General features: G+C 41.2%; 1 protein-coding gene across 1 annotated transcript in view; it reads left to right on the plus strand.

Moving 5' to 3' along the window:
* Positions 1-26,777, plus strand: part of FKBP9 (FKBP prolyl isomerase 9) — a 47,714-nt gene that overhangs the window by 10,902 nt on the left and 10,035 nt on the right. The window contains exons 2-7 of the mRNA XM_068549266.1: positions 2,065-2,210; positions 2,758-2,947; positions 3,214-3,359; positions 12,516-12,705; positions 17,150-17,295; positions 25,566-25,752. Coding sequence (XP_068405367.1) covers positions 2,065-2,210; positions 2,758-2,947; positions 3,214-3,359; positions 12,516-12,705; positions 17,150-17,295; positions 25,566-25,752 — 1,005 coding nt within the window. The remainder of the gene's footprint in view (positions 1-2,064; positions 2,211-2,757; positions 2,948-3,213; positions 3,360-12,515; positions 12,706-17,149; positions 17,296-25,565; positions 25,753-26,777) is intronic.

Raw genomic sequence — 26,777 nt, forward strand, 5'->3', positions numbered from 1 at the left:
TCGTCCCAGCTTACCCTTCCCCCTCCCCGTGTCCTCAAGTCCATTCTCTACATTTGCGTCTTTATTCCTGTCCTGCCCCTAGGTTCTTCAGAACCTTTCTTTTTTTTTTTAGATTCCATATATGTGTGTTAGCATATGGTATTTGTTTTTCTCTTTCTGACTTACTTCACTCTGTATGACAGACTCTAGATCCATCCACCTCATTGCAAATAACTCCATTTCATTTCTTTTTATGGCTCAGTAATATTCCATTGTATATATGTGCCACATCTTCTTTATCCATTCATCTGTCGATGGACACTTAGGTTGCTTCCATGTCCTGGCTATTGTAAATAGTGCTGTAATGAACATTGTGGTGCACAACTCTTTTTGAATTATGGTTTTCTCAGGGTATATGCCCAGTAGTGGGACTGCTGGGTCATATGGTAGTTCTATTTTTAGTTTTTTAAGGAACCTCCATACTGTTCTCCATAGTGGCTGTATCAATTTAGGCAGGTGGATTCGTAACCACTGTGCCACCAGGGAAGTCCCAATGATAACTTTTAAGATTTACTTTCTTGGCAACTTAGAATATGCAACACAATATTATTATTATTTTTAAAAATTAATTAATTTATTTATTTTTAATTTTGGCTGCGTTGGGTCTTCGTTGCTGTGCACAGGCTTTCTCTAGTTGCGGTGAGCGGGGGCTACTCTTCGTTGCGGTGTGCAGGCTTCTCATCGCGGTGGCTTCTCTTGTTGCAGAGCACAGGCTCTAGGCACGTGGGCTTCAGTAGTTGTGGCACTCGGGCTCAGTAGTTGTGGCTTGCGGGCTCTAGAGTGCAGGCTCAGTAGTTGTGGTGCACGGGCTTAGTTGCTCCGCAGCATGTGGGATCTTCCCGGACCAGGGCTCGAACCTGTGCCCCCTGCATTGGCAGGTGGATTCTTAACCACTGTGCCACCAGGGAAGCCCTGCAACACAATATTATTAACTATAGTCACCATTAACTATATTCACTATACAGTATTATTAACTATAGTCATGTATAGTAATGCTATACATTACATCCCTATAGCAGAGATCTGTTATTTTAAAATGGTCATAGAGCGTTTTATTATATGTCCTTGCCTTATATGCAGTCAGTGCCATACTCTTGAACTTCTAAGTTATTTCCAGTGTTTAGTTATTATAAACCAAGCTCTGTAGTCATTTTCTTAAACACAGTGTCTAAAACTCTGTAGGTGTCTCTGCCAGTATATAAGGTACTTGTAGGCAAAGTCCATGCCTTGGACTTTTTTATATCCCCCAAAGCCCCTAGCATAGTATCCTAATTGGCACCCCCTTGTTGTTGCTAAGTTTGACATGGAAGAGGATGAGAGCTTGGATCATAGCCATGATTCCATTATTTATTTTCCTACTTAAGGCCATCACCAGTCAGCCTTTAAAACACATGTATTAGTGATTTCAAGACTACATCAGACTTTCTGTCACCTGCAATAATTATGTATAGTAAGTAATATTGGCATAACCCTTAGGGTTTCAGAGTACTTTTCACATTGTTTTATGGTACGGATCTTGTGATGGCTATTATCATCACTCACATTTTGCAGTGGAGGAAACTGAGATTAAGAGAGTTTAAGTGCACTTCTTGCTACACCACGCTGCCTCTTTGTTTAACTTATTGACTTAAAAGAAAAAAAAAGAAAATTAGTGTTAATTTGCACATGAGTATCTGTGATGTTGCTGTTAGGTACCAATCACATGGAAATGGAGTAAACGATTTTTTTTTTTTAATGGAAGAATTGGTAGATATTTCACAACAAACAACATATATTTTTTTCTAGAGAGAGTTATGCTGATGCTTATCTGACTAGATTTGCTGGCAATATTCAAGGTAATTAAAAAATTCCAACCCTGCAAGTACTGTCCAATGAAGATATCTCCTGCATCAGTAACTCCTCTGTGGGCTTTTTTACTTTGCAGTGACCTCACTCTGTCCATGGGTACATTTTTACAGGTTAGTTTCACTAAGGGAAGGATTATTTACACTTTTCCTTCTCTCTCCCTACCTTTTGGGTCTTCAGCTATGACAGAGACTCCACTTTCAACGTGTTTGTGGGAAAAGGACAACTGATTGCAGGGATGGACCAAGCTCTGGTCGGGATGTGTGTAAATGAGAGGCGTTTTGTGAAGATCCCCCCAAAGCTGGCCTACGGAAGTGAAGGAGTTTGTAAGTGTTTGTTCTGTGCTTGTAAACACATCTGCCGAAACCACCAGAACATTTGCAGGCTCTTCAGTCAGGTAGACTAGAGTCTTTGGAAGCTTCAGGTAGGGGAAAATGAGAAGCTGTGAGCACACACACACAGCTAAAATTTCATCTTAAAAGTTTATTTATTCTAGATATGAAAGAAGTGTTATTAACACAGATGTACTGAATGTTATCCTTGCTGAGAGGAAATTTTTGTGTTTTTTCTCTTTTCTTTAAATTTCATTTGGAGGGAGTTCCCTGGTGGCCTAGTGGTTAGGATTCTGGGCTTTCACTTCCATGGCCTGGGTTCAATCCCTGGTCAGGGGACTGAGATCCCGCAAGCCACAGGGTGGCCAAAAAGATTTTTTTTTCATTTGGAAAAAAGAAGGAGGGAACGTGGCTCATTTTGGAATTGTATGTGACCTCTTGAGCCCTTTTGGCTTCCATTCACCTTGGCAGCATCCTAGGTGTTTATTTGTCTGGCCCAAAAGGCAGCACCTTCTCAGTGTGAACCCTCTTTATTTTCTAGCTGGTGTGATCCCCCCAGATTCAGTGCTTCATTTTGATGTACTTCTGATGGATATTTGGAATTCGGAAGATCAGGTTCAGATTCACACTTACGTCAAGCCCCCCAGTTGCCCTCGGACCATCCAGGTGTCTGATTTTGTTAGGTACCACTACAATGGAACGTTCTTGGATGGGACACTGTTTGATTCGAGGTAAGTCCCGCCATTCGTGGTAGTATCATTGAAATGCCCCTTAGTTCTTTCTCTCTCATTCGCTTTTTTATGCCCATGGAGAAATCAGAAAAGGGATTTATTCCCAACTTCTCTGTGATTGGGAACAAAGATGTATACATGCTTTTTCTCCAGGGATGGGTATGAGTTCATTGGTAGCTGAGTTTTGGGTAAGAAAAACCTTTTGAAGGATGAATTGGAAATGCCCTCATGGTATGGAACTTTTCCCCTTTCTCATTGGTTTTCAGTCACAATCGCATGAAAACATATGACACATATGTGGGAATTGGCTGGCTGATTCCTGGAATGGACAAAGGGCTGTTGGGAATGTGTGTGGGAGAAAAGCGCATCATCACCATACCTCCTTTTCTGGCCTATGGAGAAGATGGAGATGGTAAGTCCTTCTCATTCTTCAAGCCACTCTCATCTGTCTTTATTTCTTTTGCAGTGGTTAATTTAACTTACTGTGTGAAACCCACCAGAGCTTTTGGTCTAGACTTGCAGTGTCCAATATGGTAGCCACTAGCTACATATAGCTATTTACATTTACATTAGGTTAAATAAAACTTTAAATTCTGTACCTTGGTCACACTGCCACAGTTCATGTACTTAAAAGCCACTTGTTGCCAAGGGCTGCTATACTGGACAGGGCAGATACAGAGCATTTCCATCACTGCAGAAAGTTCTGTTTGGATGGTGCTAGTCTAGATCATTTGCTGTCTGATGAGTAAGTTGCAGAAATCTCCACCTATTCATGGTCATTGTTGTTCTTTTTCTTTTTTTTTTTCCACCTAGCACTATTTTATTTTATTTTATTAAAAATTTATTTTTTTATTTGAGTATAGTTGCTTTACAATGTTGTGTTAGTTTCTACTGTACAGCAAAGTGAATCAGCTATGCGTATACATATGTCCCCTCTTTTTTGGATTTCCTTCCCATTTAGGTCACCACAGAGTACTGAGTAGAGTTCCCTGTGCTATACAGTAGGTTCTCATTAGTTATCTATTTTATACATAGTATCAATAGTGTATATATGTCAATCCCAATCTCCCAATTCATACCACCCTCATTGTTGTTCTTAAGTAAGACATCTCGGGACTTCCCTGGTGGTCCAGTGGTTAAGACTCCATGCTTCCAGTGCAGGGGCATGGGTTCCATCCCTGGTCAGGGAACTAAGATCCCACAAGCCGTGTGGCCAAAAAAAAAAAAAAGAAAAGAGAAAAAAAGAGAAAATGTGATGCTATTTAAGAAGCTTACTGACAGCGATACCCAACTTCTAATAACCCCCTAATATAATGTTTTCCAAGCTATGTTTTCTTTTTTTTTTAATTTTTAAAATTTATTATTTATTTATTATTTTTATTTTTGGCTGTGTTGGGTCTTCGTTTCTGTGTGAGAGCTTTCTCCAGTTGCGGCGAGTGGGGGCCACTCTTCATCGCGGTACACGGGCCTCTCACTATCGCGGCCTCTCTTGTTGCAGAGCAGAGGCTCCAGACGCTCAGGCTCAGTAGTTGTGGCTCACAGGCCCAGCTGCTCCGCGGCATGTGGGATCTTCCCAGACCAGGGCTCGAACCTGTGTCCCCTGCATTGGCAGGCAGATTCTCAACCACTGCGCCACCAGGGAAGCCCCCCAAGCTATGTTTTCTGGCTCTAGGTCTACAGAGCAGGAGGAGAGGTTAGCCTTCTCTCCTGTCGACCTCCACTTTTATTACTGGGAATCTGCAGACAGTTTCTTTAAAAACCTGCTAAAAGAAAAATAAAACTTGAAAATAACTGCCACAAATATATCTTAATTCTCCCCTCCCCAAGATATGTTATTATTCTTATCACTACTCAAACTCTCTCATCCTTGGCTAGTGGAAGTTCATTCCCCTTGTCTCCCAAATCCTTTTGTCATCATCCACATGCATATGAGGTACCAAATAAAGGTAGATGCCTAGCCTGATGTGAGGAACGTTATTTATTTATTTTTAATAAATAATAAATAATTTAAATATTTAAAATAAAGTTTATTTAAAATAGTTATTTTTGAATGCTTTTTACTTTGACACTGTGCTCAGCTATCCAGGTATAAATGTAAACAGGTGAATTGTATAGTATGGGAATTATATCTCAATAAAGTTGTTATAAAAAAAAGCAAATATTCAGGTAGTACATAATAATGCTAGAAAAATTTAAACCCTGGGGTTACTGTAAGGCTTTCTGTTTTCTATTAAATTAAAAGATACAGAAAAGTAAAAAAGATTAACATTCTATCACACACCCTCCCACACCCACACCTGCATTTCAGGGATTAACCACACCTGGCGATCCAGAGGCTGACTCAGCAGCCTGCTTTCAGCAGATTTCACCATTCCTCTGAGGGGAAGGAGACAGAGGGGTGGGCTCTGCCAAAGAGCCAGTTGAAGGAGCACAGGCTTGGCATGCCCTGTGGTTCACTTGTCTAGGCCTTCTCCTTTGCATGACATAACAAATGACAAGTAAGAGTGTTGAGGTAAGTGGTTTGTCAGGTAACTAACTTCCTTTTATCCCAGAGTCCTGGATTTAGAGTTACTTATTGGTTGATGTTGATCTTTTCAGGAAGAGCTAGTGCCCAATAATCTCTTCATGTGGATTATCGTGTTGCACATATTCAATAAATCCTCACTGTTAGGAACATCTATGAGAAGCAATACCATCCTGAAGTGAAATAGAAATGATTTGAGGGCTATTTATGTTTTGGATTGTGGGTGCCGTTTTTTCCCCTCTTATCTCAGCTAACTTTAGTTTTACTTATATCTTGTTTTGGATGCACTTAAAGGATTGAATTTTTGCCTCTTTAAAAAATTGGGGGACTTCCCTGGTGGCACAGTGGTTAAGAATCTGCCTGCCAGTGCAGGGGACATGGGTACAAGCCCTGGTCCGGGAAGATCCCACATACCACAGAGCAGCTAAGCCCATGCGCCACAACCACTGAGCCTGTGCTCTAGAGCCTGCGAGCCACAACTACTGAGCTCGTGCACCACAACTACTGAAGCCCACGTGCCTAGAGCCTGTGCTGCGCAACAAGAGAAGCCACCACAATGAGAAGCCCACGCACTGCAACGAAGAGTAGCCCCCACTCGCTGCAACTAGAGAAAGTCCGCACACAGCAACGAAGACCCAATGAGCCAAAAATAAATAAAATAAAATAAATAAATTTATAAAAAAAAAAAAATTAGTTGTGAGGGACTCTGGTAGAGCTCACACCAAGGAATACTTCCCAGAACTTCTGCTGCCAGTGTCCTTGTCCCCACAGTAAGCCACAGCCACCCCTTGCCTCTGCAGGAGACCCTCCAACACTAACAGGGACTCAGATTGATCTCCGAGATGACCCCAAAACTTCAGCAAGACTGAATGATATGAAGGAAAAAACCTATATGTGTGGAACAAGGACAGAAACTAGCAAAGGAGCCGTGTGGTTGACAGGGTCTTGGTGCTCCAGCCAGGTGTCAGGCCTGAGCCTCTGAGGTGGGAGAGCCGAGTTCAGGACATTGGATCACCAGAGACCTCCAGGCCCCACGTAATATCAATCGGCAAGAGCTCTCCCAGAGATCTCCATCTCAACGCTAAGACCCAGCTCCACTCAACGACCAGCAAGCTACAGTGCTGGACACCCCATGCCAAACAACTAGAAAGACAGGAACACAACCCCACCCATTAGCAGAGAGGCTGCCTAAATCATAATAAGTTCACAGACACCTCAAAACACACCACCGGATGTGGTCCTGCCCACCAGAAAGACAAGATCCAGACTTATCCACCAGAACACAGGCACCAGTCCCCTCCACCAGGAAGCCTCACAACCCAGTGAACCAACCTCACCCACTGGGGACAGACACCAAAAACAACAGGAACTACGAACCTGCAGCCTGCAAAAAGGAGACCCCAAACACAGTAAGTTAAGCAAAATGAGAAGACAGAGAAATACGCAGCAGATGAAGGAGCAAAGTAAAAACCCATTAGACCAAACAAATGAAAAGGAAATATGCAGTCTACCTGAAAAAGAATTCAGAGTAATGATAGTAAAGATGATCCAAAATCTTGGAAATAGAATGGAGAAAATACAAGAAACATTTAACAAAGACCTAGAAGAACTAAAGCGCAAACAATGACGAACAACACAATAAATGAAATTAGAAATTCTCTAGAGGGAATCAATAGCAGAATAACTGAGGCAGGAGAACGGATAAGTGACCTGGAAGATAAAATAGTGGAAATAACAACTGCAGAGCAGAATAAAGAAAAAAGAATGAAAAGAATTGAGGACAGTCTCAGAGACCTCTGGGACAAGATTAAGCACACAAACATTCAAATTATAGGGGTCCTAGAAGAAGAAGAGAAAAAGAAAGGGACTGAGAAAATATTTGAAGAGATTATAGTTGAAAACTTCCCTAACATGGGAAAGGAAATAGTCAATCAACTCCAGGAAGCACAGAGAGTCCCATACAGGATAAATCCAAGGAGAAACATGCCAAGACACATATTAATCAAACTATCAAACATAAAATACAAAGAAAAAATATTAAAAGCAGCAAGGGAAAAGCAACAAATAACATAAAGGGAATCCCCATAAGCTTAACAGCTGATCTTTCAGCAGAAACTCTGCAAGCCAGAAGGGAGTGGCAGGACATATTTAAAGTGATGAAAGGGAAGAACCTACAACCAAGATTACTCTACCCAGCAAGGATCTCATTCAGATTCGATGGAGAAATTAAAACCTTTACAGACAAGCAAAAGTTAACAGTATTCAGCACCACCAAACCAGCTTTACAAAAAATGCTAAAGGAACTTCTCTAGGCAGGAAACACAAGAGAAGGAAAAGACCTACAAAAACAAACCCAGAACAATTAAGCAAATGGTAATGGGAACATACATATCGATAATTACCTTAAATGTAAATGGATTAAATGCTCCCACCAAAAGACACAGACTGGCTGAATGGATACAAAAACAAGACCCGTATATATGCTGTCTGGAAGAGACCCACTTCAGACCTAGGGACACATACAGACTGAAAGTGAGGGGATGGAAAAAGATATTCCATGCAAATGGAAATCAAAAGAAAGCTGGAGAAGCAATTCTCATATCAGACAAAATAGACTTTAAAATAAAGACTATTACAAGAGACAGAGAAGGACACTACATAATGATCAAGTGATCGATCCAAGAAGAAGATATAACAATTGTAAATATTTATGCATCCAACATAGGAGCACCTCAATATATAAGGCAAATGCTAACAGCCATAAAAGGGGAAATTGACAGTAACATAATAATAGTAGGGGACTTTAACACCTCAGTTTCACCAATGGACAGATCATCCAAATGAAAATAAATAAGGAAACACAAGCTTTAAATGACACATTAAACAAGATAGACTTAATTGATATTTATAGGACATTCCATCCAAAAACAACAGAATACACTTTCTTCTCAGTGCTCATGGAACATTCTCCAGGATAGATCATATCTTGGGTCACAAATCAAGCCGTGGTAAATTTAAGAAAATTGAAATTGTATCGAGTGTCTTTTCCGACCACAACGCCATGAGACTAGATATCAGTTACAAGAAAAAAACTGAAAAAAATACAAACAAATGGAGGCTAAATAATACGCTACTGAATAACCAAGAGATCACTGAAGAAATCAAAGAGGAAATCAAAAAATACGTAGAAACAGATGACAATGAACACACGACAACCCAAAACCTATGAGATGCAGCAAAAGCAATTCTAAGAGGGAAGTTTATAGCAATACAATCCTACCTCAAGAAACAAGAAACATCTCAAAAAAATAACCTAACCTTACACCTAAAGCAATTAGAGAAAGAAGAACACACAAAAAAACCCAAAGTTAGCAGAAGTAAAGAAATCATAAAGATCAGATCAGAAATAAATGAAAAAGAAATGAAGGAAACGATAGCAAAGATCATAAAACTAAAAGCTAGTTCTTTGAGAAGATAAACAAAATTGATAAACCATTAGCCAGACTCATCAAGAAAAAAAGGGAGAAGACTCAAATCAACAGGATTAGAAATGAAAAAGAAGTAACAACTGACACTGCAGAAATACAAAGGATCATGAGAGATTACTACAAGCAACTCTATGCCAATAAAATGGACAACCTGGAAGAAATGGCCAAATTCTTAGAAAAGCACAACCTTCTGAGACTGAACCAGGAAGAAATAGAAAATATAAACAGACCAATCACAAGCACTGAAATTGAGACTCTGATTAAAAATCTTCCAACAAGCAAAAGCCCAGGACCAGATGGCTTCACAGGTGAACTCTATCAAACATTTAGAGAAGAGCTAACACCTATCCTTCTCAAACTCTTCCAAAAGATAGCAGAGGGAGGAACACTCCCAAACTCATTCTACGAGGCCACCATCACCCTTATACCAAAACCAGACAAAGATGTCACAAAAAGAGAAAACTACAGGCCAGTATCACTGACGAACATAGATGCAAAAATCCTCAACAAAATCCCAGGAATGCAAGGATTCTTCAATATATGCAAATCAATCAATGTGATACACCATATTAAGAAATTGAAGGATAAAAACCATATGATCATCTCAATAGATGCAGAAAAAGCTTTCAACAAAATTCAACACCCATTTATGATAAAAACCCTCCAGAAAGTAGGCATAGAGGGAACTTATCTCAACATAATAAAGACCATATATGACAAACCCACAGCCAGCATCGTTCTCAATGGTGAAAAACTGAAATTATTTCCACTAAGATCAGGAACAAGACAAGGTTGCCCACTCTCACCACTATCATTCAACATAGTTTTGGAAGTTTTAGCCACAGTAATCGGAGAAAAAAAAGAAATAAAAGGAATCCAAATCGGAAAAGAAGTAAAACTGTCACTGTTTGCAGATGACGTGATACTGTACTTAGAGAATTCTAAAGATGCTACCAGAAAACTACTGGAGCTAATCAATGAATTTGGTAAAGTAGCAGGATACAAAATTAATGCACAGAAATCTCTTGCATTCCTATACACTAATGATGTAAAATCTGAAAGAGAAATTAAGGAAACACTCCCATTTACCATTCCAACAAAAAGAATAAAATACCTAGGAATAAACCTACCTAAGGAGAAAAAAGACCTGTATGCAGAAAACTATAAGACACTGATGAAAGAAATTAAAGATGATACAAATAGATGGAGAGATATACCATGTGGTTGGATTGGAAGAATCAACATTGTGAAAATGACTATACTACCCAAAGCAATCTACAGATTCAATGCAATCCTTATCAAACTACCAATGGCATTTTTCACAGAACTAGAACAAAAAATTTCACAATTTGTATGGAAACACAAAAGACCCCGAATAACCAAAGCAATTTTGTGAAAAAAAAACGGAGCTGGAGGAATCAGGCTCCCTGACTTCAGACTATACTACAAAGCTACAGTAATCAAGACAGGATGGTTCTGGCACAAACACAGAAATATAGATCAGTGGAACAGGATAGAAAGCCCAGAGATAAACCCACGCACCTATGGTCACCTTATTTTTGATAAAGGAGGCAAGAATATCCAATGGAGAAAAGACAGCCTCTTCAGTAAGTGGTGCTGGGAAAACTGGACAGCTACATGTGAAAGAATGAAATTAGAACACTCCCTAACACCATACACAAAAATAAACTCAAAATGGATTAAAACGTAAATGTAAGGCCAGACACTCTAAAACTGTTAGAGGAAAACATAGGCAGAACACTCTATGACATAAATGATAGCAAGATCCTTTTTGACCCACCTCCTAGAGAAATGGAAATAAAAACAAAAATAAACAAATGGGACCCAATGAAACTTAAAAACTTTTGTGCAGCAAAAGAAACCATGAACAAAATGAAAAGAGAACCCTCAGAATGGGAGAAAATATTTGCAAATGAAGCAACTGACAAAGGATTAATCTCCAAAATATACAAGCAGCTCAGGCAGCTCAATATCAAAAAAACAAACAACCCAATCCAAAAATGGGCAGAAGACCTAAATAGACATTTCTCCAAAGAAGATACACAGATTGCCAACAAACACATTAAAGGATGGTCAACATCACTAATCATTAGAGAAATGCAAATCAAAACTACAATGAGGTATCACCTCACACCGGTCAGAATGGCCATCATCAAAAAATCTACAAACAATAAATGCTGCAGAGGGTGTGGAGAAAAGGGAACCCTCCTGCACTGTTGGTGGGAATGTAAACTGATACAGCCACTATGGAGAACAGTATGGAGGTTCCTTAAAAAACTAAAAATAGAACTACCATACAACCCAGCAATCCCACTACTGGGCATATACCCTGAGAAAACCGTAATTCAAAAAGAGTCATGTACCACAATGTTCATTGCAGCACTATTTACAACAGCCAGGGCATGGAAGCAACCTAAGTGTCCATCGACAGATGAATGGATAAAGAAGATGTGGCACATATATACAATGGAATATTACTCAGCCATAAAAAGAAACGAACCTGAGTTATTTGTAGTGAGGTGGATGGACCTAGAGTCTGTCCTACAGAGTGAAGTAAGTTAGAAAGAGAAAAACAAATACCATATGCTAACACATATATATGGAATCAAAAAAAAAATGGTTCTGAAGAACCTAGGGGCAGGACAGGAATAAAGACTCAGATGTAGAGAATGAACTTGAGGACACGTGGAGGGGGAAGGGTAAGCTGGGACGAAGTGAGAGAGTGGCATGGACATATATACACTACCAAATGTAAAATAGATAGCTAGTGGGAAGCAGCCGCATAGCACAGGGAGATCAGCTTGGTGCTTTGTGACCACCTAGAGGGGTGGGATAGGGAGGGTGGGAGGGAGCCGCAAGAGGGAGGGGATATGAGGATATATGTATGCATATGGCTGATTCAATTTGTTATACAGCAGAAACTAACACAACATTGTAAAGCAATTATACTCCAATAACGATCTATTAAAAAAAAAGAATATATGTATAACTGAATCACTTTGCTGTACTGGAGAAATTAACACAACATTGTAAAACAACTATACTCAATAAAATAAATTTTTAAAAAATTGTCTGTGAGTTCCAAAGAACAAGTCTATATAGTGTTCTCCAGAACCAGATCCAAGCTTTGGAATGTCTGTGATTTGCATCTGTATACAAACAGAAACCCACAGAGGTATGTATTGGGGTTTGCATGTGGGTATATAACCACTCACACAGAGCCTTGATTTGCAAGCACAAGCATGGAAAATGTGGTCACAGTATTCTCCATGTCATTATTATCGGTTTGCTCCTTTTTCTGAGGAAGTCAGGCTTCAAATTATACCTGCCAGCCTTCGGTTGGACACCATGGTGAGACAGCACGGTTAGACACCATGGGGGACCACCCAAGATGTGGAAGAACATTTGTTTCCTTGGCTCGGAAACTTCAAGGAATGTGTAACACCAATGCAGTGGGTGTTGAATTGTAGTTAAAGTACTGATGCTTCCTAAATCTTGTGTCCTGATTTCATCATCTTCCTTCATTCCACTCTAGGGAAAGACATTCCTGGACAGGCATCTCTGGTGTTTGATGTTGCATTATTGGACCTCCATAACCCCAAGGATGGCATTTCCATTGAGAATAAGGTAGTACCTGAAAACTGTGAGCGGCAAAGTCAAAGGGGGGACTTTCTCAGGTATCATTACAACGGCACACTTCTGGACGGCACATTCTTTGATTCCAGGTAAGCAAACAACAGGGTCCTTCATTTACCAGAACCTCTTATTAAATATAGTTTATAGCTTGTCAGTGCTGATTTTGAGTTAGTATTTTCATCTCCAGTATAGGTTTCTATTTTCTGATACTGAATTCCTTCAGAGGTTGTTAGAACAGTCTCCTTGGGGCATGTGGGAGATGGGTCTGCAGGAAAGCAGGAGAGGCTCACCCTAGACTCCCACCATCCCTCTAGACTGTGCTTAGCTATCCAAGTATAAACCCAACTCTGGGGTCCAAGGTGGGAAGTGACCAGAAGGCAGGTCCAGGCGGTAGGATGCGAAGAGAACAGACTTGGTGCTGGGAGACCTGGATTCCAGTCCCTGTGTGTGGTGCACTAGGTGTGTGACTTTGGATAGCATTTGACCTCCCTGAGCTTCAGTTTTTTCCCTGTTGTTAGCACCTTTCTCAAAGAGATGGTTAGATTAAAGAGAGAAGGTAGGCAGAAGCACTTTGCAAACTTTAATGGCTTATCTGCTGCAGGGACTGTTTGGATGCTGGGCGGAGGCTAATTACTGAGCCTGTTGTTATTCAAAGCTTTGTTTTGTTTATCAGGCTTAGCCTGCAGTTGTGAGCAGGCAACAGGTGTTTGGTATGTGTTGCTCATTCAAGTGGCATGTGTTGGTTTGGATTCCTTTAGCTTCCTATAGAGCAAGCAAGTAGTGACAGCAATCTACCTGTTTCTCTGAGGTAAGAGACTTCTCGTTTAATTAGTCACCCAGAAACGTTACAGAATTTTTATATGGTATAATTTTATTTGCATAATTCATTCTTCCTACTCCGAGGATCCCTTCTTTTAAATTTTTCATTTGATTTTTTGGAAAAAGGCAATAGTCTCATGGTTCAAAATTAAAACAAAATATGCGTTAAGATACGTTGTACCAACCATCCCTGCCAACCTCACATCCCCCTCCCCCCAAGCCACTTAGAGTTAACCGCTGTTATTAATAAGTTTCTTTTTTTATTCTTCAAATGTGTGGATTTTTTTCCTAAAGCAGATATAAGCAAATACAATTGTTATATTATTTCCTCCGCTTTATAGTATATAGCATATAGAATACTATATACATACATATATAACATTATGTATTATATACATATACACATAACATAATGCTACATACTATATGCACTATTCTGCTCCTTGCTTTTTTTTTTTAATTAATTTATTTTTGGCTGCCTTGGGTCTTCGTTGCTGCGCACAGGCTTTTCTCTAGTTGCGGCGAGCAGGGGCTACTCTTCGTTGCGGTGCGCGGGCTTCTCATTGCGGTGGCTTCTCTTGTTGCTGAGCACAGGCTCTAGGCACGTGGGCTTCAGTAGATGTGGCATGCGGGTTCCGTAGTTGTGGCTCACGGGCTCTAGAGTGCAGGCTCAGTAGTTGTGGTGCATGGGCTTAGTTGCTCTGCGGCATGCGGGATCCTCCCGGACCAGGGCTTGAACCCATGTCCCCTGCATTGGCAGGCGGATTCTTAACCACTGCGCCACCAGTGAAGCCCCTGCTCCTTGCTTTTTTCACCTTGGAATTTTTCCATATTAATGCGTAGAGAGAAATCATTTTTTATGTCTGTGTAGTGTTTCATTGAGTGAATATACCATATTTATTTAACCATTCCCCATTGATGACATTTGAGTTGTTTTTATTTTTTCTATTAAAAAAAATTGAGAGAGTGTGTGCATGTGATTACTTGTCACATATGAGCTTAGTCCTGTCTTTTATTCCCTGGAATTTTGTTTTTAGCTGAAAAGCCATTTTTCTAGTGGATACCAGATTTCTTTCCATATTAATGGAACCACAGTTTTCTTAGGTTTCAAACAGATTTCCATTTTAGTACACTGGGGTCTAATCCATCCTAAGAGCTAAGTAATATTCCATTATATAGATTTGCCTTAATTTAGTAATCAATCCCTATTATTTTCTATCTTTTGATGTTCTAAGTGGGACTGCAATAATTGTTTTTGTAGCTAAATCTTAAATAATATGATTGTTTCCGTAGGATAAATTTCTAGAAGAATTTCTAGGTCTAAGGTTATGTGTATTTTTACAGTTTTTGATATAAGTAGCAAGTTGTCCTCAATGAAGGTTTTACATCACTAAGAGTACCCCATTCCCTGCAAACTCAGCAACATTGGGTATTATTTAAAAATAATCTTTGCCAATTTGTAGGGGAAAAATAGAACTTTATAATTGTAATCTGAATTTCTTTGATTGCTATTAAGGTTGAAATTCTTTCAAATGTTTATTGACTATTTGGATATTTTCTTTTGTGATTTACCTGTTTGTGTATTTGCCTGTTTTTATATTGAGGATATTGGTATTTGTCCTTTTCTTATTAATTTAAGATCTCTGTACATTAAAGATATTAACACTTTTATGGTTGCATATTGTTGAAAGCATATTGCCTGTTTATTTGCATTTTAATTTCGGTTGTTGTGATTTTTGATCTGTTTAAATATAAACCTTTTATGTTGTTAAATACATCCCATTTCTCCTTTATGGCTTCCTTTATTCTTATATAAATTCTTATATATTCTGTCTTGAGTAACTTGCTAAAAAGTCTCTCCCCGCCCCTGGACTTGTTTTTTTTCCCCTAGAGTATATAAATATTCACCTGTATTTTCCTCCTGCTCTTCTAATGGCTTTATTTTTTTATCCTTTAAAATATTCTCTATTAGAATTTTTATCTTAAAAAGTATTATGTTCTTGTTGTATAAGTGAAACAATGCAAAGATATTTAATAAAAGGTAATAATTTCACATCAACCCCTTCCATTTTCACCACTCGAAGTAAATATTAAAAAGCTTCTGCAGGCTCTCTCCATGTTTATAAATGCTTTCATGTTTAAATCTTAAATCCATCTGGAATTTATTGTGGTGTTCAGTATGACAGTAAGGATCTAAATGGTTTTTTCCAGATGGTTAGCCAGTTTTTCCAACACCCTTTATTGAATAACTGTATTTTCCTCACTCATTTAAAATCTGACATTGATCATGTACCAAATTCTTGTATACACTTTTGGGTCTTGGTCTAGAATTTTTATCCTTTTCCAGTGATCTAGCTATTCCTGGGCCACAATCATACCTTTAGCTATTGTAACTTTTTAATTTGTATGGTAGAGAATATTCTTTTTCTTTTTAAACATCACTTTTTCCTACTGTGATACATTGATATGGTTCAAAATCCTAAAAGTATAAAAGAATATACAATGAAGAATTTTTCCCCTATCCTTGTCCCTCAGTCACCCAGTTCCCCTCTTCACAGGGAACCAGAGTTATGCATTTCATAGGTCTTCCATACATATAAAATGAAATACAGATAATTATGTAGAAAATCTGCTTCCTGGGTGAGGAGAATCATTTGTTACTATCATTTCTTCACGCCCCTTGGCTTTGTGGTCCCTGAGGGGTGTTGAGAAGGAAGAGCCCCTCACAGCTCTGCCTTTTCATCTCCCTGGTCCCACTGCTGACCATCTTCTCTGACACAGTCATCCTTGGGCTGTGTTTGATGAGGTGACAGTGGAACTGACTGGCCCTTTCAGGACAAGCTTTTTGCCACATTTGCTCCAGCTGGGGGTGGGTAATGGGTACAGATCACTGTGGTTCAGAGTTCAGTAACTGAAGTGGCAAATAAAGTTTTATTATTTTATTCTGGAATCATCAGGCTTTGTTTTCTCCAAACTCATAGTAATCAGACTCGGTTGGCAATTAATACAGAGGCTGGATCTCTCCACTGAGTGGAATGCTTGGGGCTCCTACCGGAGGCACTTGGGAAATTCAGGTACTCACCGGGAGGTAGCTTGGTGAGCATGGATTGCAGTAGGGCGAGTTCACTGCAGAGTTAGATTGCTCTCAGTATATATGCTACTTTTCTGGCAATCCGAATATTCATGTCCCACATATACAGATACTCTCCTCTTTAGAGAAATTCTTAGTTTCTTTCTTTCTTTCTTTCTTTTTCCTTTTTCGGCTTTCATTTGAAACTTATGTTAGCATAATAGAAGACTCTAGAACTTCTAAGTTGTTTCTTTACAAGAGATAACAGAGAAATTCTTAGTTTCTGACAAGGGCCCCCTTGATGCTTTTTTCATTAACCTGACATGGTCAACAAGCGTACAGTCCGACTTACGTTAGCTACATTTCTGTGTGATTGCTTCTTGTAACCTGCATCCATTCATAACCTGACCAAACCAGAGGGCTGGAGGGCTCGTTTCTGGGAGCGTTTGTGCAGGCGGCAGCTCCCACGCAGTGTGTGGATACTTGTTCATCATTTCAGGGGAGCCTGCTTCCTGGCTTGTACTCAGGTTCTAGGGTTCACCCTATTCCGGGGTCTGGAGGCCCCTGTGCTCTGTTGCCTCATGGTACCAACTACACTGCTGCTGCGGTATCCCTTGTGACCAAGCTCTTCTCCTCTTTCCCAGCTACTCGCGGAACCGCACCTTTGACACGTACATTGGGCAGGGCTACGTGATTGCTGGGATGGATGAAGGTTTACTCGGCGTTTGCATAGGAGAGAAGCGGAGGATCGTGGTCCCCCCTCACCTGGGGTATGGCGAGGAAGGAAGAGGTGAGCGCTGGCTGCCTTCTAAGGTTAAACTGAGAGGCACTAACTGATGCTTCCATGCTGCTTGGAACCAGGGCCTCTGGCAAAGCATAGAAGCTAAAATCTAGCCTCAGGCTCGAATACTCAAATAACTCTAGTTTCTAGAGATGCTCTGTCGTTACTCCTTGTTCCCCCTGCCCGTTTTCCTTTTCCTTTTGGAAAATTTAAAACCTACACCAAAGTTGAAAGAACTGTACAGTGAACTCCACTTAGATTCACCAGTCGTCAACATCTTGCTATATTTGCTTTATATATATAACTACAGTACATTTTTTCTTTGTTGAGCCATTTGAAAGTAAATTGCAACCCCCCTTTTTTTGTTTTTCGTTTTTATTGAAATATATTTGACATATAACATTGTGTACATTTAAAGTGTACATGTTATTTTGATACATTTATATATTGTAATGTGATTGCCATTGTGGTGATAATTAGCACCTCTATCATGGTACATAATTATCATTTCTTTTTGATGGTTGGAATAATTGATAATTAGTAAGTTTGATGATTATAAGACAATATTGTTGTCTATATTCACTATACTGTGCATTAGATTTTGGTTTTTGTTTTTAACAACTTTATTGAGGTATTATTTATATACCATAAAATTCACCCAATTTAAGTACACAATTCAATGACTTCTAGTAAATGTTGTGAGTTGTGCAACTATCACCTTAATCCAGTTTTAGAATATTTGTCACCCAAACAGCAAACTTCTTTTTAAAAATTACACAAATAATATATGTTGACTTTAGAAAAAGAAAATAGAGATCAACAACAACAAAAATCTCCCATAATCTCACCACCCAGGAATAACCATTGTTAATGTGGTAGGTGGAATATCGGCCCCAAAAGATGTCCATGTCCTAATCCCCAGAATTTGTGAATATGTCACTTTACACGGTAAAAGAGACTTTGCAGATGTGATTAAGGTAATGGTTTTGAGATAAGGAGATTATCCTGGATCATCGAGGTGGCCTTGATGTACTTACAGGGATCTTTGCAAGAGGGAAGCAGGAGACCAGAGAGAGGAGAAAATGCTACACTGCTGACTTAGAGGATGGAGAAAAGGGCCACAAGTCAAGGAAGGAGGGTGGGCTTGAGAAGCTGGAAAAAGCAAGGAAACAGATTCTCCTGAAACCTCCAAAAGGAACACATCCCTGCCAATACCTTGAATTTAGACTTTGACTCCCGAGTTATGAGAATAAATTTATGTTGTTTTAAGCCACCAAGCTTGTGGTAATTTGTTATAGCAGCAATAGGAAACTAATATAACCATGAAGTGACTATCCTTCTATACTTTTGAGTATATGTGAATCTATGTAGATAAAAGGAAATAGACACATATCCATCTACACTACTGACAAAAAATACTACAGTATTTTTTGTCAATAAATACTCACAAAAGTGGAATCATCTATACATATTAGTTTGTAATTTCTCTCTTTACGTAATTTGTTGTGAACAATGTTTTATGCCAACAGGTTGCATAGAATTTTAATGGTTGCATAGTATTCCAAACCATATTTCCTTATTTTTTTTTTTTCTCAGATACCATTTTTTGCTAACTTACTTAGGAAGAGTTGATGCAGTATTTATTTTGCTTTTGTGTTCTTTTTGCTGATGAGATTCTGGCTGGCCTGGCTGGCTGTACACATTCATTTCGTTAACCTGCTTCTGACTTCTACTGCTACAGTGGATTTCAGAATTTTCCCAGTAGGATTTGTTTGGAGGATCTAAGAATCACCAGGTTGGTTGGAAACTAGGCTGTACCATGGAGAAATTTTTTTTTTCCTGACTTAAATTTCTGATTTATAAAGCCATAACAAATCACAGCTTAAGGTCTTAAGATCATTCAACAGGCCTTGCTTCATGTTCTGCTTGTCTAGTGTCTTGATGCTCTGTTGTTTTGTATTATGTAAATTTCTACTTCTAGCCAAATACATGCAGGAATAGACAAATACTTTCAGTGTATTCATGTTTCATTTTGCCCTCAGGACTAATTCTTCCTTTCCCTAAAAAGAATATACTGATGGAAAACATTTGCTTAAATTATTTCTCCTTTTGGCTTTCTCACAAGTATGAGACAGTTTTGTAAAGAATTATATAAGGCTCTGGGAAACATTTGAAGTCTCATAAATTTTCTGGGCATGAGGCTACTTCACCCTGAATCATTTGTTCCCATGGGGGAGAGGGGCACCCTGGCAAGTAACACCCAGCTGCTCTTGCACAGGGTCTGTTTCTGTCCTATTGATTAGCGAGTGCCCTTGGCCTCCTTGTGGGGTTTGCACAGGACCTAAGGCTAATCACTGAGGGACTGACCTTAGAAGGGTGTCAGGACACAGAGGAAGCCTGTGGCTTTCTCACCACATACCACAGGGCCAGGCACATGGTAAGCATTCAGTAAATATTTGTGGAAGGAAGAAATGCTGGACTCTCCGACTCATCAGCATTTCATTTTGTTGCAGCCATATTCTCTTGCAGGGTTGGTGGAGGGGAGGGGTTAGACCTTCTGTAAAGGCTCTGGCCCTTTCTGCTGTCTGCTTTGTTCCATGGGGACAGCCCTGAATTTAGAGCGCTTGGATGTTTGCAACCCTGAAGTGGAGAATGGATTCTGCCGCAGGGTTGTGGCAACATCACATTCTCAGTGATTTTCTGTTCGCCAACTTCCACATGACCTTTTAAGCACTCTTTTTCAAAAGTGAAGAAAGCTAATATTTTACCCACACTGTGAAGGACTTCTCATGTACGAGCTCATTCACACCTCAAAACAGTTTTCTGTTAAGATAACGAGGCCCAGAGAGGTTGAGTCATTTGCTAGAGGCCGCAATAGCTAATCAGTGATGGAGTTGAATTGCACCCAGGGTTCTTGCTGCCTGTGTCATAGGCAGAGGGGAAGAATGAGTTTCCATTACGCTGTGACTTGTTGATACCCATATATGAAGAACTGAGAACTCCAACCAGAAGTCCCAGAGCTCTCAGAGGAAACCCACACTGCCAAGAGCTGCCGTGTTTCCTTCTGGACCAGCTGGCCGGCCGCTTTATTTTTTGTCATCTGTGTCTCTTCTTGAGGCGGTTTATCTAGTGGGGAAAATTGATGAATACTTTTCTGCATTGGTTAAGGGTTTATTCAGAGAGGAGGCTGGTGTCGGGGCCACAATGAAATGTTGGATTATTTTCACCTGTTTGCTGGTGTTGGGGAGGAGATAGTTTCCTCTACCCTTCTAGGCTCTTCTGGCTGGTCTAAGAAATAAATTGATATGAGACAGATTAACAGGAGAAAGTCAAACAAAGTTTAATGACATGCACATATGGGAGAGACCTAGGGAAACTGAGTAGCTCACCAAAATGTCTGAAGCCCTCACCTTAAACACCACCATTAGCTAAAGACAGAAGAGGATGTTGGGGGTAGTGGTTTCGGACCTGGAGATGGAAAAGCAAATGTTTGGTAAACAAATGTTTACTGGGCCACACAGACATTGGGACACCAAGAGAAATTTTAACTAACGGACTTTGCTAGGTTCCCTCCTGTCTACACATCTAGTTCATACCGTAGTTATGTATGGTGATAGCTCCCCCCATGCCCCAACAGGTCTTCTATCTACATTCTTTAGGCAGTTAAGGAGGTAAAAAGAAAGGTTTTCTTTTTTTCTTTTTTTTTGAGTCTTTTGGGTCTTGTTTATTTTCAACTTGAAATAATCCACACGTCGAAGAGACATTTTTGGGGTGGCAATTTTACTCCCCTACACTGGTCAGCACTTATTTTTACACTGTATATTCTTTGGAGAAGGCAGAGCCAGATAGAGGGAATGAGGGTGGAAGGGGTGCTGGCTGCCTGGGGCAGGTGGGATCTTATGGCTCGAGGTCTAGTCTGGGTTTTTTGCAGGCCCAGCAACCCCATCTATCTGTCCATCAAAGATTTAGTGAGTGCCAGGCTTCTCTGGTGGCGCAGTGGTTAAGAATCCACCTGCCAAGGCAGGGGGCACGGGTTTGAGCCCTGGTCCGGGAAGATCCCACATGCCACGGAGCAGCTAAGCCCGTGTGCCACAACTACTGAGCCTGCGCTCTAGAGCCCGCGAGCCACAACTACTGAAGCCTGTGCGCCTAGAGCCTGTGCTCCACAACAAGAGAAGCCACCACAATGAGAAGCCCATGCACTGCAATGAAGAGTAGCCCCCGCTCGCTGCAACTAGAGAAAGCCCACACGCAGCAACGAAGACCCAACACAGCCAAAAATAATAAATAAATAAAAATAAAATTTATTAAAAAAAAAATTTATTGAGTGCCTTCATGTCCAGGCACTGCCCTAAGGTGTTGGGGATTCAGCAGAGAAAAAGACAAACTCCCAGCCCACATAGAGCTTACGTTCTTATTGATGCCTCAGTAGATGTGCATTTGTGCCTTAATCAGACACCTGGTAGACTGACTCATGCTAACTTCCTAGGAGCTGACATAGAACCGGACATTGAATACTTACTTGACAGGGTGTGATTGACCTCTCCACTGATCAGAATACTTGGACCTGGGATCCTGGGGGCCTGAGAAGCTGGGTTAGTTATCAGGAAAGTGCTGGGCAAACTGATATCAGAGCACAGGGGCGTGGGTAGTCCTGGTGCCCTAAGATAGTCCTGCACATGAATGTGCCTTTGAGGGTGTCAATTAAGAAAAAAAAAAAAAACCCAACAACAATGTAAGAGCTGTGAGTTCAGTTTTATAGTTTTATTTGGGGTTACTGAGGACTATAGCCTGGGAGATAGCCTCTCAGATGGCTCTGAGGAACTGCTCCAAAGAGGTAAGGGGGATGGCCAGTAAATATGTGAATTTGGAGGAAGGGTATGTGCAATAAAGCACACATCTTTTTTTTTTTAATTAATTAATTTATTTGTTATTATTTTTGGCTGTGTTGGGCTTCGTTCCTCTGCATGGGCTTTCTCTAGTTGTGGTGAGTGGGGACTACTCTTCGTTGCAGTGTGTAGGCTTCTCATTGTGGTGGCTTCTCGTTGTGGAGCATGGGCTCTAGGCACACAGGCTTCAGTAGTTGTGGTACGTGGGCTCAGTAGTTGTGGCTTGCGGGCTCTAGAGAACAGGCTCAGTAGTTGTGGTGCATGGGCTTAGCTGCTCCACGGCATGTGGGATCTTCCAGGGCCAGGGCTCGAACCCGTGTCCCCTGCATTGGCAGGCAGATTCTTAACCACTGTGCCACCAGGGAAGCCCTAAAGCACACATCTTGGTAGAAGGTAACTGCTAGTCACGGGGAATAGGTATCTCAGTTACTGACTTTAGTGCTTTTCTAAGTGTAGGAAGATGCAAGAGTCTGGGTTCATAACGTTTTCTCCTGAAAACCTCTAACTACCTGGAGGCCTGTTCTGCCAGTTTTCCCAGAGCACAGGTACCTTATCCCTGATCTTCCCCCTGAATTTTTTCCAGGGTGTGCTGTGGGTCAGTGACTGCAGTGGCTAATGACTGAATTCTTGTAGATCCAGGTGGCAAGCAACATTCACTTAGTTGGTGCTGGGCTGCAAGCCTTGTAGTTGCCCAGCCTCGAAGCTGAAGAAAGAGCCCAGAGACAGCAACAGAGACATCAACCAGTTATTGGATAAGGGATCTTACAAGTCTGCAGCAAAAGATCCTGGAGTAACACCCCATCGTGAACGGCAGAGAGCAGGCAGAACATGGCAGGAATCTTCGCTACGTGCGGGGGAGAAGGGGCCACCATTTAAAGGGGGAACTGATGTCAGCTTGGCTCATCAGTTACCAGGGAAACCAGCACCTGGGGCAGGGGGCAAGCATGTAGGCAGTTACTGATTAAGCGCTATGATTAAGAGAATTGGATAGTCATGTGAGTGAAGCAGGGACTGGTCGAGCAGGGCCTGTACAGAGAGCAAGAGAACAGCCCTCTTGAATGGTCCAACCATATAGTTGGCAAGGGGAGGTTAAGTTTGTACCAGCCCAATGCCATCAGGTTCTTGTCCATTTCTGGGCTCCATCCACACGTTTTCTTCAGAGAGGTTATTGGAGCTGCTCAAGGTGCAGCTTTCTTTTCCACCAATCCCCTTCATCACAGCCATGGCCTGCACCTTGGTCCTCCTCATGGAGATGAGAGGCGGGGTTCCTAAATATCCTCAGCTGCTCACTTACAGACCATTTAGCACAGCGCTCCTAAACCTTGGCTGCCCTTTAGAAACTCCTGGAAAACCAACGCCTGGTGCCACTGTAGTCCAGCTGTTCTGCAGTGTTGGGCATATCACAGGCAAGAATCACCTGGAGAGCTTAAAGATCACAGAACCAGAGGTGCTGCATGGGAAAGGGTCTGGCCCTTTGTGTTTTCACCAAGTTCTCCAGGACATCCTGATGGTGCCCAAGGCCGAGATCACTGCACTAGGTGAGCTACATCTGAATCTCAGAGTGGGGCCCAGGTGATATTTTTTTCAGATGATCATGATTTTTTCTTTTATTCTGTGAATGTGGTGAATTATATTATTTTTTTATTGTGGTAAAATGCACATATTTACCATTTTAACACTTTTAAAGTTTACAGTTCAGTGCCGTTGAATATATTCACAATGTTGTGTAACTATCACCACTGTCTCTACCCAGAACTTTTTCATCATCCCCAACACAAACTCCCCATGACCCTCTCCCCCTCCAGCCCTTGGCAACCACCATTCTACTTTCTGTCTCTATGAATTTGCCTATTCCAAGTGCCTCATATAAGTGAAAGCATACAATATTTGTCTTTCTGTGTCTGGTTTCTTTCACTGAGCATAATGTTTTCGAGGTTCGTTCCCAGTTGGTTTTAATGAGCAACCAAGATTGAGAAACCACTTGTCTGGCTCCACAGCCGCTCACCCCTGTTAGTGTGTGCTGTTTCCCGCAAAGAACTGCCCTTGGCCTTGGTTCCAAGCACCCTCCTATGGCAGTTTGCAATACCTGGTTCCTCTGGGAAAGATCCCGGACCCTGTTAATCACTCATTTCAGCAACTCCCCATCACTAGTGAGTATGAGGCACCTGTGTGCTGCTGTAAAAGCCCAAGCTTCTCTAATTACTACCTCGGTCACTTTGGGCAGCCGTCAAAATCTGTGCCTCAGTTTCCTCATCTGTAGGTTGGGAATATAGGATTATAATGAGAATTAAATAAACTAATACATCTAAAGCACTTAGAAGAGTGCCTGGTACCTAACGAGCACCTACCCATTAAGTGTGTGTTAGAGAGACAGCAGCCGAGAAACCGAAGAGTACATGGTGGGATGGGGGTGGTGTGATCTGGAGGATAGGGGGTGGGGAGGGGCTGTTGATGTCCACGTAGCGCTACTGAATTCTGTCTATAGCTGTGTTGTTTTCTTGAACAAGTTATATCTGAGTTGGTTTTCTTGTCCGTAAAATGCTAATGAAAATACTATACCTCCTTGATTCTAAGTAACACTATTTACAAATTTTTTACACGTAAACTTCTCTGAAATGATCTGGGGGTGTGGTTAACAACTGATACCCCCCCTGAGAAGCTGTCATTAAATGAATGGATGACCTGCTACTCCTGCATTTATGGTAATATTTACCCAAAAAGGTTCCTGCAGGGATTTAATGAGAGAGCGTATGTGAAAAATGCTTTGTAAACTGTAAAACATTATTCAGATGTGAGATAATGTTTTCAAAAATGGAAAAGAGTAATAATTTTGTGTAGAACAAACAGGATGTGTTATAAAGCACTTTGTGAATTGTTAGGTGTAGTATATCTTAAGGGGCATATATGGGCCAAGTTTGGCTAGGTGATTTCCCCTGTGAAGTTTCTGTTGGTTTTGCTTCTCTTGAGCAGTGGGAGGGCACTAAAGTGATTTTCATTCTACAGCTGATTTTCTCATCTCACCTCTTACTTCTAGCAGGAGCGGGGTAAGGGTTGAGCTTTAGTTTTCTCATCTGTGATGAACTTAGCCATAAGTCTTTCAGGTTGAACCATTCCATGGGGCAGTAGTACTGTGTCTTGAATTTTAGTCCAAAGTGTGCTCCTGACCGTGGACCCTGGACAAATCTGTGCCTCAGTTTCCCCATCTATAAAATTGGGTTAGGCTACTTCTAATGGCCCTTCCAGCTTCACTCTTCCAGCATCCCCTAGGATTTCACAGGTGGGTCCCCGTGTTCCTCACTGGAGGTCTGTGAGGAATAGCTGGTGATACTGGGGAGGCACGTGGGCTGCTGCTTGGAGGGTTCACTCTAATTGCCTTTGTCTGTCCTTTAGGGAACATCCCCGGCTCGGCTGTGCTGGTGTTTGACATCCATGTGATTGACTTTCACAACCCTTCAGACTCCATCAGCATCACCTCCCACTATAAGCCCCCCGACTGTTCAGTGCTGAGTAAGAAGGGGGATTACCTCAAGTATCACTACAACGCCTCGCTTCTGGATGGGACCCTGCTGGATTCCACGTAAGGGCAGCCAGGGATGGGTGGGGTGTGAGCCTGGCAGATAACAGTCAGTGTTCCAACAATCCTCCTTTTCTTTTCATCCGGTACTGGTTGAGAGCTTTTATCTTCACGCCCTTTGTGCTGAGTATCTCAAGTGTACATTGCTACTCTGGTGCATTGTTCCAAGAGTTCCCTATGAATGGTTTCATCCTGCACCCGTGAAACTGTCTTTCTGAAAAGCAGATCTCATCTTATCCTGCTGTCTTTAAAAATCAACCCACAGATAAAATCTAAACTTCAGAGTCTGGCACATCAGGCTCTCTTGCAGCTCTGTTCTGCCTCGCCAGTCTCATCTTCTGCTGAGGCCCGTCTTCCGCCTCCCAGGGGTGCCATGTGCAGTGGTGCAGGATGTGCACTGCTTACACCCTTCCTTCTGGCCAGCTTCTGCCCTGGCTTAAATGTATTCCCTTTTCTCAAAATCTTTGCTTAATTCCTAGGCAGAATCAACTGCTCCCATTTCTGTAGTCTCATAGTCTCATAATGTTTTATGTATTACCTGCCTTTTAGTTATTTTTGTTTCTATCACTGGTGCTGGTCTGAAAACCTTAGACACCCAACATGTTTATTCATATTATTCCTTACACCTAGCCCAGAACATAGCACAAAGGGAGTATTTTATAAATGTTAAGTGATTGAGATGAATCTGAAAATATATTACTAGGAATCAACAGTGTATACTAGGAGCATACAGGTAAAAGGAGCTTTCCTTCTTATGTATCTGAATCTTCAGAGGTATCTATAAGTTAATACACTATTCTCTTCTTTGGGACAGAAACATTTTTGGCCTTTCTTTTTTTAAGTTTTATTTAGTTTAGGCTGCATTGGGTCCTTGTTGCTGTGCATGGGCTTTCTCTAGTTGTGGCGAGCGGGGGCTACTCTTTGTGGCAGTGTGCCAGCTTATTGCAGTGGCTTCTTGTTGCGGAGCACAGGCTCTAGGTGCGCGGGCTTCAGTAGTTGTGGCACACAGGCTCAGTAGTTGTGGCTCA

This window comes from Eschrichtius robustus, chromosome 8 (genome assembly GCF_028021215.1).
Source record: "Eschrichtius robustus isolate mEscRob2 chromosome 8, mEscRob2.pri, whole genome shotgun sequence".
Classification (NCBI taxonomy): domain Eukaryota; kingdom Metazoa; phylum Chordata; class Mammalia; order Artiodactyla; family Eschrichtiidae; genus Eschrichtius; species Eschrichtius robustus.